The sequence below is a fragment of the Triticum aestivum genome, chromosome 4B, assembly GCF_018294505.1.
Source record: "Triticum aestivum cultivar Chinese Spring chromosome 4B, IWGSC CS RefSeq v2.1, whole genome shotgun sequence".
Classification (NCBI taxonomy): domain Eukaryota; kingdom Viridiplantae; phylum Streptophyta; class Magnoliopsida; order Poales; family Poaceae; genus Triticum; species Triticum aestivum.
The window spans coordinates 28,717,391-28,731,022 of NC_057804.1; the positions used below are offsets into that span (position 1 = coordinate 28,717,391).

Genomic DNA, 13,632 nt, shown 5'->3' on the forward strand with positions numbered 1-13,632 from the left:
GAAGGCACTCCGGCTCAGGATCAAGGCGTCGGAGCCCCTCGCGAGGGAGAAGGAGACCGTCAAGGCCAAGTCGGCATGCCACACGAAGGAGCAAGCTCGCGCCATCCGCCGCTTCTCCGGCTACATCTACTCGGCGTCGGACAGCGGCACCACCAGCACGGACAAGGATGGCGATGATCCTCCTCCTCCCGTTGCGGACGCCTACACGAAAGAGATGTACCGCCGCTCCGGTGACATCAAGGCTAGGGGGCCGGCTAAGAAATGGTGATTTTCGCATCCTCACCTCCTCTAGCTAATTAAATTAGTTTGTATCTAGTAATATATCCGGCTAACTATCTCTTTTGGGTGTGATGAACTGTGTCCTATGTTGTACTCCCTCCGTCCGGAAATACTTGTCATCAAAATGAATAAAAGGGGATGTATCTAGATGTATTTTAGTTCTAGATACATCCCTTTTCGTCCATTTTGATGACAAGTATTTTCGGATGGAGGGAGTATCTAGTAATATATCCGGCTAAGAACTATGCCCGACGTGAACTGTGCCTTTTGTGTGGAATGTTGAACTATATATGTCTTCTGGGTGCTATGTTGATCTGTGCCCGATTGTGCTCTATATTTCTACGTTGCCATGATCTACCTCTGCATGGGCCCCAACGTACGTGTAGGGCACCGGATTACGCAACCATGGTTGTAGATGCTCAGAAGCTTGTGGGTCCATGTGAGAGGGTTCGCGCCTATCTTTTGTTTTCATTTTGCCAGCTGCACGGCATGCTGTACTAGGTGTACGTGGTACTACGAAACGAGTGCGCTGTGTTCTGCTGACATGACTGTGCACATTAATATCGTAGTCAGAAAACATAAAATAGTGGGTGGGAAGAGTACAACGCGATGGTACGACCCGCTGCGCTGTAAGGTACAACTCCAACACCCGTACACTTGTACACTTGTGCTTAATTACGGAGCATTGAAGCATGCATACTTTGTGCTAGCCACGGAATATTATTAGGGTTAGGGCACGCTCGATATTACATGCATGAAGAAGCAGATTATTTGAGAGCTAATAGATCTTGACGAAGACGAAGCTACACGACGACGGGCAGGGACCTGCTGCTCGGTGCTCGCTAGTCAGCTAGCCTCTTTTCCTCTTGGCGCCGGCGGCCGCCGTGCCGTTGCGGTCCTCGCCGCCGCCGTCGTCAGCGTGGGCCGCCACCGCCGCGGCCGTAAGCTTGGTGAGCAGGTCGGCGGCGTTGTCGGCGAGGACGAAGATGTTGCGCGCGGCGTCGTCGATGAAGCCCTCCTCGACGCCCTTGTCGAACAGCGAAAGCAGGCTGTTGTAGTAGCCGTCCACGTTGAGCAGGCCCACCTAATGCAACGAGACATCACCAACAACCGTACGTAAGTTGCCATTGGTTAGTTACACATCGCTTTCGCTGAGCTAGCTAGGAACGGCGTGAGGATTAGGGCAGGCACGAGGGCCTACGTACACATATATGTACACACAACTAGTATCTGGCTAACCAATCACTGGCCCCGGCACATACATTAATGTAGGAATAATGCAGAATTGCAGTTAAATACGACAAGCTTACAGGTTTGTTATGGATCCCCAGCTGCGCCCACGTTATGATCTCCAGCAGCTCTTCGATCGTCCCATATCCGCCTGCACGCAGGTACGTCACACAAGAAATGAGCCGCAACGCAAGAACTTCACCCGTTTACTACTAAGCTTCTTTCTTGATTTGTTATTATCATGTCATGTCGACCTTAAACGTTTGGCTTAGCAACATTTTCCAAGAAACACAAACACACACACGAGTAGTCCATAGTGGCTAAGATGAGTGGGGCAGTCTGTGACCTGGCAGGGCGATGAAGGCGTCCGAGTGTTTTGCCATTTCTGACTTGCGCTCATGCATGTCCCTCACCACTTTCACCTCTCCCAACGTCTCCCCTGACACCTAGGAAATGCTCGTACGCACGTAGTAGATATTCAAAAACACGTTTCATATATACTAGAAGTAAAAATAATCAAGCACATGCATATGCATGCATTTCGTTCATGCAGATGCTGCAGGGAGAGCAGGACATGTATGTGTCTAGTGTACGGTGGCAGAAGAGATTCGCGCATGCACTACCTCTTCCGGCAGGAGAGCACTAGGGATGACCCTGCACACAGGAGCGGCCAGCCAGACCATTATTCATGGTAAAACTGCAAGCTATAGCTCCATGGAAGCTGTATCTCAGAGAGTGAGAGGCAGCGTACTGCAGGACTTTACCCGAGGACGTGGCGGCCGCCGTCGTGGACGGCCTTGGACACGAGTCCCATCAGGCCGCCGCTGCCGCCGCCGTAGACGAGATCGAGCTGCCTCTCCACCTGCAAAAGGACGCGTACGTGCGTGCGCCGTCGAGAACCATGCATGTCAGCGGGACATGCACCACATGGGCAGAGCTTGACGGCTAGCTAGCTATTTTGGTTGGTGTCTCACCAGTTGCTTCCCGAGGTCGAGGGCGGCGGCGCTGAAGGACGGCTGGTTGCCAGGCCGGCTGCCGCAGAAGACGCACACCGCTCGCACAGGCCTCGGGGCGTCGCCGCCGCTGGCAGTCTCCGGAGCCTTCTCCTGGTTCGCCTCCATGTATCGGAGGTGAAGGGAGGGATGAGGGAGGCGTACGGATAGAGAGACCAAGATGAGGGTGGGTGCTTGTGCTTCGGCAGAGCTAAAGATGAGGGTGGGTGTGCTGTGCTGTGCTGCTATGGAGGACGGCGCCCTTGTGAGTTGTGAGGTCCCCTCGGCGCCTATTTATGCACCACACAGACGTTGCTTACCTTGCCTGCTATAAAAGTACTCCCTCCCTCCCGATTTACTCGTCGTGGTTTTAGTTCAAATGTGAACTAAAAACACGACGAGTAAATTGAAACGGAGGGAGTAGCTAGTAATATACATATCCTTCAATATTAATCGTGACCGTCGTATACCTTAGACCATCTACATTCGGACTAACCTAATTTGATCCCCGATATATACATCCCCTGAGACGTGTCCGCTCCGCGACCTCATTTGTTTGTTTCATGCAGCTATGCCCCTTACTATTTTCATTTCCAGTCACATGCACATGATTGGTGAAGATAAATAGAGAGAAAGAAAAAAAAACAAAGAGAGAAAGGGTTCACGGAAAACATGGACATATGAGGACAATTTGAGGGATCCGGTTGAGAGCTTTTTTTTTCTTCCCTCCCCTGTCTGGGCTGTCCGCTACAGGAAAAATATGGGGCCCGGTTGTAGATGCTCTTACACCCATCATATCCTAAATTTTGGTAAGATTTGATATGATTTGAGTATGGGTAGGGAAATGCAAGGAAAAGCTTCGATTTAGTTGAGGTTTTGGTAGGATTTGATTTGATTTAGGTATGGGTAGGAGAAGATAAAGAAAAGTTTTGATTTAGCTGTGTTTTTTATCAGGTTTAATTTAATCTGATTAAATTATTGCAGAATGTGGTTTTGAGTGAAGGGACTAAACCTAACAAACGAAACAACTTGGGACTCTAATTGAGCTGTACATTCGTACTTGCATCATGAATATTAACTCTGCATATATCTCATCGAGAAAAATGTTTTCGTTCCAACACTGGTTTCTCTCTGAAACGTGGCATATACACATACAGGAGATTCTACCCAAGCTAACATTAGGGACAACCAGTACTATCGCCTGCTAACTATTTTAAGCAGGCGATCAACTAGAGGTTGGATGGATCTTCATCCCGTGTTCCTTTTATTCACATGGCCAAACTTTATCTTGTAACTAGGAGGCACAATTGTTCTTCTGAAAAGAAAATTACAGTTACATTTTCACCATTTTATCATGGTATTACATTCCTATGTTGAGAATAATAATTATGGAACAAAACCAAACGAAAATGGATTGCACATTCTGTCTCTCCCTAAATGTACGATATAAGTAAAACGCACACGGATTTCTAGCTGAATGTGTTTAAAGGAGGAAGAATGATTTCTACTTGTGAATGGACATATTTAGTAATTCTAGGATTAACATCTTTCTTATCCATAAGGTATTTACTAGCAACATGATTTATGTGAACAATTACTTTATACTGAACAGTATAAGATCTACATTTGTCGTAAGCAAAGATAACAATTTAAAAAAAATAGTTGTTTCATTTTTTAGCGTTGTAGAAGGTCTTACTAGCACAAAGAATAACATTTAATTTATATCATTTTTTTGGCCAAGAACAATCCCTTAATCACTAGCATCCTACATAATTTCAAATTGTAAATTTCAGTCAGATAGTTGAATTACGTGTGCAATAATTGAAGCTTTCTTCAAAAAGCATGCATTGTGTTCAATCCACAGACGTTGAAACCAGTTCACCGAAGCTTCTCCTGAGAGTATCAGCTTGCAACCAGACTCAAATTGCCGGATTGCACCCGAACTGGAACAAATCACCTCGGCCTTGACTTGTCGATGAAGATCACATCCTACCAGCTCCACAAAAAGTTCCCGCGCAGCCGGCCTCCGTGGGCTGAATTCCTGCGTAGTGCTCATCGCCGACCTCCTACGGCTGGCTTGCTTCCTGAAGTCGGATGGACCACTTTGATCTTGATTTGTTGTTGTAGATAGCCAACCTTTGTGGAATTATTTTTCGTGAATTCGGCTCCAGCAAGACGAGTTTCGGCTTTGAAAAAAAATGGATTGATGCAATTTACTCTCTACCAAATTATATAGCCAGTAGCCCTCAAGGTATGGATCGGCATTACATCCGGTCGGCGCCATGAGTCATGCAACATAACTTAGCACTTTCACATACTTTAGCCCCCGAACTATAGTCCGGCTTGACACAAGATGGACTACAGGTCGTATAATTTAGTCTTAGGAGAAAACACGGGTGCAGTAGCCCCCAAGATCCAGGTAAGGCAGAATGGCTAGCCCAAGGATCGAATCTCCCCAGGTATAGCTTATTATTTAAAACCATTGATCCGGCAGCCCCCAAAATTCAGGTCGGGCAGAATGGCCGACATAAGAATCGAATCTTCTCGAATTGTTCATTACACTTATAATTTTTGACTAAAACATCAATGCAGTAGCTCCGGAGACTTAGGTCGGTCAACATGGCCAACCTAAGGGTCGAATCTCCTTGGTATCTACCTCAGCCGAGTAATGGCGTTTGGGGACAAGTAGCCCCTAGGCTTGGTTCTTGGAGATCCGTCAATCAACCTACCAGACTCCGTCCTGGAATATAATTTATATCATCATCGGCATGGGTGCAAGTAGGCCCCAGGCTCGGTTCTAGGGGATCCGTCGATCAAGCTGCCAGATGCCAGCCTGAAATATAATTTAGCCGACCAGCAGCATGGGCGCAAATAGCCAGCAAGCTCGGTTCTACAGGATTCGTCCGTCAACCTGATGACAGCCTTGAAATGTCGATGCAGTAGCCCCCAAGACTTAGGAAGGAGAACATGGCCGACCCGAGGATCGAATCTCCTCGCTAATTGACTTATTGTCTTTGAATAAATGTGGATCCAGTAGCCCCCAAGACTCAAGCCGGGCTGGAAGGCCAGCCTGAGGATCAAAATCTTCTCCAGGGGCACTTATCCGTGATACTTTGCCTTTTCAAAAAAAAGTGGGTGCAGCACCCCATGCTCAACCTCAACCAAGAGTAAGTCTTGCTTCCCGGATCGAAATCACATAAGTGTCATGAGCTCGGAAATACCGAATAGCTTATGTAAAAAAAGATTATGCTTGAATTAAGTCAAGTCTTTTGGTGCCAATTGACTTGGTCTTTAAATTAATTTGTGCTCCCGTCTTGCCTTTATAATTCCCTGCGCCCGAATTCGTGTATTGTGCCGGCTAGCTTTCGGCTTCAACCTCCTCACCAATCAATCAGGCGAACAAAGGAGTGCTTTCGTTACCAACAAAGCCGAACTAGCAAAAGTTTCAAACGAGTCAAAGATGAAAAACTTGCGCATTTGCTTCAGGTAGCGCTACAAAAGGTTTCAAACTGAATTTTGATTTCAACGGACTAGGGGGTCCCATTCTTTTTCACGTAATTCGAAGCAAACCCTGGTTTTCAAGACCCGCCAGCTCAGTCCCTCGGAAATGATCATATGGACAAGATGTGCGTGTGCCGTGTGCGTATTCATAGGAATGGATTTATATGCCTGTATACGAGCATCTGCGTCTATGCTGCCTTTCTTGGGAGAAAAGGTTTGGAATCAGGATCGATCGCAGATTCACGCAAACCGTGTCAAAGACAGACTGCAGGGTGAGAAGAGGATCCGCCGCCGGACTCGGGTCCGAGCGGGACTCACATCCGACCGTGCATATTATACCGTGCCCAGCACAGCAGCCACATCCAGCGCGCGAGGCAAGCAGCTGCTCTCCCGATCGGCGCGACCCGGCCTATTCCTTCCTTATATATACGCGCAAACTAGGGCTCGCTCGACCGCCACAACGCACGCTCTGCACGCCGGCCGCCACACCACACATGACCGCCATCGCCATGTCGGGAGATCCGCTCGGCCACCACCGCCCGAGCTTTCTCGTCGAGGAGAAGGAGGAGGGAGGAGCGGCCGGCGAGGAGGAGCGCTACGTCTCGGACTCCGACGACGACGTCGACCGCTTCGTGTTCCTCGCGCGCCAGCCCGCGCCGGTCGAGGCGGGCGGCGATGACGGTGATCACGGCGTGATGCCGCCGCGAGGGGGAGGAGGCGGCGGCGGGCGGAAGAGGCGTCTCCGGGCGATGCTACTGGCCGACGACCCTCCGGCGGCGGCCAAGGACGCTCGCCTTGGCCTGGTGGCCCCGCGCGTCGCCTCCTCGTCCCGGGAGGTGTCTGGGAACGAGGAGAGTTCCCCGGAGCGGGGCGATCTTTTTGATCTGGGGAAGAAGAACAAGAAGCGTCGCGGTCACGGCGTGGTGCATGGCAAGGGGAGTAGCCTGGGGCCGCAGCATCGGGACGTGACGGCAGAGCAGAAGACGACGGCGGCGGCGGCGGCGGGAGCTCCCAGGCGCTTCCTGTGCAACATGTGCGGGAGATGCTTCGGCAGCCACCAGGCGCTCGGCGGGCACGTGCACTTCGGCCACCGGAAGAAGGCCAAGGACGCGATCGCCGCGGCAGTGAGTCCGGAGGACGCTGCCGGTGGTGGCAATGGTGACCGCGGCGTGAAGCCCTCCACGGCGGGCCAACAGGCTGCCGACGGCAATGCCGCTCACGGCGAGGACAAGGCCGCAGCTGGGAACAAGACGGTGGACTTCGCAGCACATCATCACGATGTCGATACCAGAAGCTTCCTCGGGCGCAATGCCGGCATCATCAACGAGGAGATGTTCGCCGGCGCGGCAAACCACGGTGGTCACGGCGGCGGCGATGGAGTTGTCGAGGAGGCCGGCGGCCATGGCAGCTTGGCGGTCGCTGTTGGGAGGCCCCACGGCAAAGTACACAGGTGCGAGGTGTGCGGCAAGGAGTGCCTCTCAGGGCAGGCGCTCGGCGGGCACATGAGGAAGCACCGGAAGCAGTCGCCGCCCGACCTTGACGGCGGCAAGGAGCGGCGGAGATCGCCGGAGCTGGACTGGATACCCACTCAGAGGGCTGCGGTGATCACAGGGGGACAACCCCAGCGAGAGCGCGAATTGGGCTGGATTTGATCGGTGTAGTCTAGGAAAGAAGAACCTTCAGAACTCAATCGTCTCTGCTGCTTGCAAATTGTAATGGAAAATTGTGTTGCAAGATTTTGTGTTTTTTGTTAGTTACTCTTCTATCTACCTTAAATCATATCCATATTTTTACTTACGATGGAAAAATAAGGTACTCCCTCTGCCCAAAAATGTAAGACGTTTTTAGTGTCAAAAAACATCTTACATTATGGGACGAAGGGGGTATTTTACAGGTCCAATAGACCAGTTTTAGAACAGGGTGCATAGATCATCATCATCAACCTCAAGGATGCAGCGAATTGATCAGACAAATTTCGGGCTTACCGATGTTTTAGAGGGTACCGACCAACACAAAATAAAAACATGCAGTGAAGAATGAAAACACATCATGGAACAAGAGCTTGATCATTCACACTGTACAGTGATGGGAATTTGTATACTTCATCCACCTACCAAAATGAACATAGGCTATCTCAAAACTGTCATCTCTTCTTCTGTAGGGCGGTGTACATTCAGTAAGATCTAAGATCAATCATGGTTGATATGCTGAATAATGCATAAAAAACAAGGCGATGTTACGCCAAATGCCGTATATTTCTCTCATGGAACTAGACATGCCGATTTCGCATTTACACTAGTCAGAAAAGACTGTCGATATGCCGAGCTGCTTTTACCCAGCCAGTATCCTCCTGGGTTGTTGATAATGCAACCACAGCTTCATTCCAAATAGGTGAAGTTCATTCAGAAGCTCCTCCAGCCATATTATAAATCTATATAGAAAGAACCTCTTCTCCATCCTTTTAGCTTCAAACACAGCTTCAGAAGATACTCGTGCAATGATCTCAAATGATTCCGGGGTAGACCCTCCAACCTTCAAATCAATTCACTGTTAATGGGTGCGGAAGACCAAATAATAATAAACCAACAATCTCGTGTACTCCCTCCATCATGTACTTTAGAACAGGGTAGTCTCGAAGATGTGACTTCGTTACTCATTTTTTTAATTACCGATAGATTAGTAAAAAGAACAAAGAAATTGCAGAATTATGAAATTAACCATGATAGATTTTTCCAAGACTGAGCCAAGATTGAATTAACCCATGATATGATGTCACATCGAGCTTTTGTAGAAATGAACAACACATGCAAAGATGGATTTATGAAAGTGAGGTTATAAAAGAAAGAACACCTTGAGTAAAGCTATCGTGGAGATCTTATTACTCCTAAGCCAGTCAGTCTAACAACTATGACAAAATTACATAGTTATATTGCATACTTCCTATGATATATCGAATATATTACAGAACAACTTCTAACTCTGGATCATCTAAGACTTCCATTTCACTTACCAGGGCATGATTGACTGCACGTAAACAGTCATTTGTCTTGAGCATCAGCAAGATTACCCTTGGTAGTCTCCTGAGGAGCTCCGAGATTTGTGGGAAATACAAGGAAGCATACATCTGTGACCAAGAAGTAACAACCAGGTAAGAGTGGACAATCATCAAGGACCTTGAGGTTCAAGACAATCCGAAAATAGGCTAATTATGTAAAACTTGACTGTCAAAAGGCACAATGCCCAGTCAAATATGAACTTATGAAAAAACCGACAACAGTAGAACATCTTCAAATAAAAAAAGGGGAATATGAATCAATTTTTAAAAACATGGTACATGTGGGAAATAGGTTTGAAAGCATTCCTAGTTTAGATATTACATTTTACCGTTTTCCTACTGTAGGAAAAATCAAAGTTTAGAGCCCTAGTTTTGTTGAAACAAGTAAGACAAATCACATCACGAGCAATAAGTAAATTTTCTTCCACGTGTTATGACATGGTAAATTACAGTGTGATGACATGCTAATATTAATAAGTGCTCATGGATTACTGAACGTTGCTAATTTGCATGAGTTTATGCAGCACCTAGGGTGTCCAATAAGAACAAAATAACGCATAAAACAATCACCTGCATTTCAGAACGATCGGTATTATTCCCATCCAGCACAAGATGACCAAAAGATGGGTCAATGACACTTTTCCATGGCCTCATTGTGAGAACCCCAGCAAAAAGTGCATGAAGATCCTCCCCAGCACCTAGTTTGATACTGTACTCCTTAATTCCATTCTCATCGGCGTGAATAAGCGCCTACATTGAACAAATGTGGTAGAAGTATTAAAGTACTGTACCGAAATGTAATCAGAAAAGAAGCTGTAATAGGATTCTCACCTTCCAAAGTGAAGCATAGTTTATCCTTGTAGCATGATCAAGTTCTTTGTAAAGACCATGGTCAAGAAGAACCAGTTGTGGCCGTTTCGATCCTAACACTCCAGCAAAATATTCAGTCAGTTCTCTGTTATACGAATGTGCCACCACATAGAAAACACAGTAAACTGATCATTCCAACAAATAGAGGCCACCATGTAATCAACGTTTTCATAAATTCACACATCTCACTTCCCCCGTCTCACATAACAAGAAGCATCTCATTGTACTGATGATCATGATGAAGCTACCTACTCCTTACCACTCTCGTCATCAAACTTAATGACAAATATCAATATTATGCACTATTCAATTTATTTATTGAGTGTAGCATGGTTACTAATGGACAGGAGATAACCTCTGATGCAGTTAAGAAAAGCTAATAATATATTGGATAACTTGTTGGATTATTTTGTGATACTAGTAAGTTAACTCACCAAACCATTTCTTACTGTCTTGTGGCAAGGGTCGGATCATCATATTGGCAGCGTGGGGATCACAATGAACGAAACCATGCTTGAAAATCATTTCAGCAAATGCTTTATTCACCTACAAAACTGTTAAGTGAGTATCCATACACAACTCATTAGCACATTCGTTTTCAAATAACTGTACTGTGACAACTTACTAGGTTTGAAACATCAACAGGGCGAATTCCGAGGTCTTTAATGCCTTTGACATCAGTTACCTCCTTGGCATCAATGTACTCCATAGTAAGAATTCTTGACGTGCTGAGGTTCCAATAAACCTTGGGGGTGTATATGCTATTCGCAATGTGAGGAGACAACTTTCTGAAGTTAACCAGACATCTTTCACTGTTCTGAGCTTCACATAAAAAATCTAATTCCTGAAAACATGAAAGAGGTCAATGCAGCCTCCAGATTATGTAACCTGTTCCTTCGCATTTCACTAAAAAGGACGGCATTCAAGTGAGATAAATATATCATCTAGTGCACAATATTCAATAGCAAGATAGGGATCCAAAAGGAGGCGATCATGGGCACAAAATAGACAAATAATTACAACATGACAAACCATAGAAAAAGGTTAATGCATTTTCCAGGGAAATGAAAAGCAATATAATGGATATATTAAAATCCAAGAACCAATGGCAAGGAGGTAAATAATTTAACAATATCAAAGTGGTACCTTAGGCGCACTTTCCCGAATTTCATCAACTAACCACCTGCATGGACCAATTTTAGTGGTATTAATGTAAATAAAATGCCACAGCATGGAAATCAGCATTATTATCACACAATTTACAGTTGCATCAACATAATATGAACACTACATGCAAATCTTACATTCCTAATGAATAGCTAGAGTATAAAAACAGGGAAATGGATTACAGGTTGGATTAAGGGTAAACATACAGCAGTTGTTCTCATTTATGCTAAATGAGGATTTTCATGCCACATGTTCATGTGCATTTGAAGTTACACAATCATACTAGAAAGGTGACTGTCAACGAATGGAATCTTTTAGGAACTGCATTTGCAGAGTCAACCACAAAAATGAAGGAATTTAAAACATTTCTTTAAAGGAAAGCATCAAACATGTACTTCTAATTCCTAACCATAACAAGCAAGCTGAAATATAAAATTAGGTACTTCTAATTCCACAAATTGAGCTGTTATGCCAGGTATACACTTGAGAATGATTCCCATGTGTAATTAACAAGAAGGAAATGTCAATATCAGGGTTGACCTAGCTATTGATTTGAGAGAACATGTCTCTGTCATAACTAATCCTAAATATCAGCATAAGCCTATAAGCTTTCGACGTGGTGTGTCAAAAAAAGAGAGAAAACAAGGTAATAAACAAAGAGCGATTGCTCCCATTGACTGGTTATACCTGTAGTCAAATGTAGGGAAAACGTAATGAAGAGCATTCACTACTAAATCCACAGTGGCGATATCTACTACAGAAGTATCTATCAAGTGGTCGTGCTGAACCTGTAAGTCGAGACAATGGTCAGAAAAGTGAAAGATAACAGCAAAGCTGGTTAAGTCTGAACTCTGTGTCATAATTTCAGAGTTCAAACTTAACATAAGTAAGTGAACTCAAGATGAATTGCGGTCTTTTCTTATATAAACAACAACCTTAACAGCAACTTTTTTCCCATCGTGTGTTGTGGCGGCATGGACTTGCGCAAGGGAAGCACTTGCAATTGGGACAGGGTCGAATTCTGCAAAAACCTACACCACCAGGAACAGGGGAAAGACAAGATTTGTGTCAGAGCTTCTTCTAAACTAAAAACAAGCTGAGCATAAATCTGTCTTCTGGTTCAAGGTGAATACACCATTGGTCAACAACTGAACTAAGCACGCTCATTCCAATTGTCTGGTTTTGCCAATTAATACAGCAGCTAAGTTCCTCCAGCTAATCAATGTAGGAAAATGCAGTAATGTAGTGAAGGAACTAACAGTTTCTGGCAATTCTCCAATCTCTTTCTTGAAGACCCCGCGGACGTCCTCGTATGAGGAGACGGGGCACCTCTTCAGCATCGACTCCCTCATCGTCTGCACGTACTCCTGCGGCAGGACATACTCCTGAAACAAGCAAGCAGCTGATCCTCAGCGACAGAATCACGCAACCATATACAAACAAACAAACAGATAAATGAACCCAAAGAGAATTCAGGCGCGTCGGCGCAGGGTTAGGAATTCCCCGTTCCGTTTCCGTACCAGCTGCGCGATGTGCTGGCCGAGCTTGATGTAGATGCCGCCGTTGCGGAAGCAGAGCTCCTGGAGGCGGTTGGCGGAGCGGAGGTGGGCGTCGTGCTTGGCGCTGTGCCAGGCGGGGGAGTCCGGCTGGAGGCCCCAGAGGGAGTACTGGTAGTCGAAGGCGATGGTGGCGGCGGCGACGGAGTCGCGGAGGAGGCGCGGGGGCAGGTGCCGGCAGATCTTGAGGGTCCTGGCGGGGTCCTCGGAGGTGGCGACGGCGTGGGCGCCGACGCCCGCGCCCAGCGCCAGCGCCGCCGTCGCGGCCCGCCGCCACATGGCCGCACCGCGGGGTTGCTTGCCGTGCGGTGCGGCGCCGCTCTTCTTCTCCTCCTCTCCGCGCTGGTCTCTTTTTTTTTTTCCTTTCTTCCGCCGCAAGATGATGCGGGCGGTGTTTGGTCCGATGGAATTCGTATGCGTTCGCGCGATCCGCCCGTTTATATCGACGTCACCCTCGATTCCGTCGGTGTGCGTCGCTAGCTGGTCCGTTTTCTCTCTTTTAATATTGTCGAACCAATATTTGAAAATTTTACATCCCGGCCTCTGGGGACAGGAGATTTCGCGCTTCTGTTGTACTCCCTCCGTTTCTAAATATAAGTCTTTGTAGTGATTCCACTAGATGGATCACAAACGGAACAAAATGAATGGATATACACTTAAAATGCGTCTATATACATCCGTATGTGGTTAATAGTGAAATCTCTACAAAGACTTATATTTAGGAACGGAGGAAGTAGTAGTGTTTTTATTGATCTGAGCATCTCCAACCGATGATGTATTAAAATTTAGTGCCTAAAGATGGTTTTATATAAAAAGGGAGAATATTTTTGGGCACAGAAAAGCTTTTGTTTTTTCGGATGCCCTGAAACTGGCACCCTAAATGGTGGAAAGCAATTGAAACATGAGATCCGGCTGTGGGAAGGCAGGGAAGCGGATCTCGCCGTTGCCGGTCGTCGACCTCAATTTTGACAAGTAAAGGTCG

The 13,632-nt window shown here is 46.5% G+C and overlaps 2 protein-coding genes across 2 annotated transcripts; both read right to left on the minus strand.

Annotated features, from left to right (window-relative positions):
* Positions 1 to 842: 842 nt before the first annotated feature.
* Positions 843 to 2,762, minus strand: LOC123094293 (probable cytokinin riboside 5'-monophosphate phosphoribohydrolase LOG4). Its single transcript, XM_044516334.1, has 6 exons — positions 2,484 to 2,762; positions 2,274 to 2,371; positions 2,133 to 2,163; positions 1,856 to 1,955; positions 1,590 to 1,660; positions 843 to 1,363 (listed from the first exon to the last, which is right to left on the minus strand). Exons 1-6 carry the CDS (start codon positions 2,628 to 2,630, stop codon positions 1,130 to 1,132), a joined length of 681 nt encoding a protein of 226 aa, XP_044372269.1. The 5' UTR covers positions 2,631 to 2,762; the 3' UTR covers positions 843 to 1,129.
* A 5,290-nt stretch (positions 2,763 to 8,052) lies between these two features.
* On the minus strand, positions 8,053 to 13,049 carry LOC123090772 (putative ABC1 protein At2g40090). The gene is made up of 11 exons (XM_044512108.1): positions 12,615 to 13,049; positions 12,354 to 12,479; positions 12,030 to 12,125; positions 11,782 to 11,882; positions 11,074 to 11,110; positions 10,553 to 10,771; positions 10,362 to 10,473; positions 9,889 to 9,980; positions 9,628 to 9,807; positions 9,013 to 9,126; positions 8,053 to 8,534 (listed from the first exon to the last, which is right to left on the minus strand). The coding sequence occupies exons 1-11, from the start codon at positions 12,927 to 12,929 to the stop codon at positions 8,334 to 8,336; spliced, it is 1,593 nt and encodes a 530-aa protein (XP_044368043.1). The 5' UTR covers positions 12,930 to 13,049; the 3' UTR covers positions 8,053 to 8,333.
* Positions 13,050 to 13,632: the final 583 nt, after the last annotated feature.

What these genes read in the sequence shown, in the direction of transcription:
- LOC123094293 (XM_044516334.1), bottom strand. Translation starts at nt 2,630, where the DNA reads ATGGAGGCGAACCAGGAGAAGGCTCCGGAGACTGCCAGCGGCGGCGAC. An exon ending in TCGACCTCGGGAAGCAACTG is followed by an intron (nt 2,372 to 2,483) that starts GTGAGACACCAA and finishes GTCCTTTTGCAG; the next exon opens with GTGGAGAGGCAGCTCGATCT. An exon ending in CGCCTTCATCGCCCTGCCAG is followed by an intron (nt 1,661 to 1,855) that starts GTCACAGACTGC and finishes ACCTGCGTGCAG; the next exon opens with GCGGATATGGGACGATCGAA.
- LOC123090772 (XM_044512108.1), bottom strand. Translation starts at nt 12,929, where the DNA reads ATGTGGCGGCGGGCCGCGACGGCGGCGCTGGCGCTGGGCGCGGGCGTC. An exon ending in GCCAGCACATCGCGCAGCTG is followed by an intron (nt 12,480 to 12,614) that starts GTACGGAAACGG and finishes TGCTTGTTTCAG; the next exon opens with GAGTATGTCCTGCCGCAGGA. An exon ending in TTCCCTACATTTGACTACAG is followed by an intron (nt 11,111 to 11,781) that starts GTATAACCAGTC and finishes TGGTCCATGCAG; the next exon opens with GTGGTTAGTTGATGAAATTC.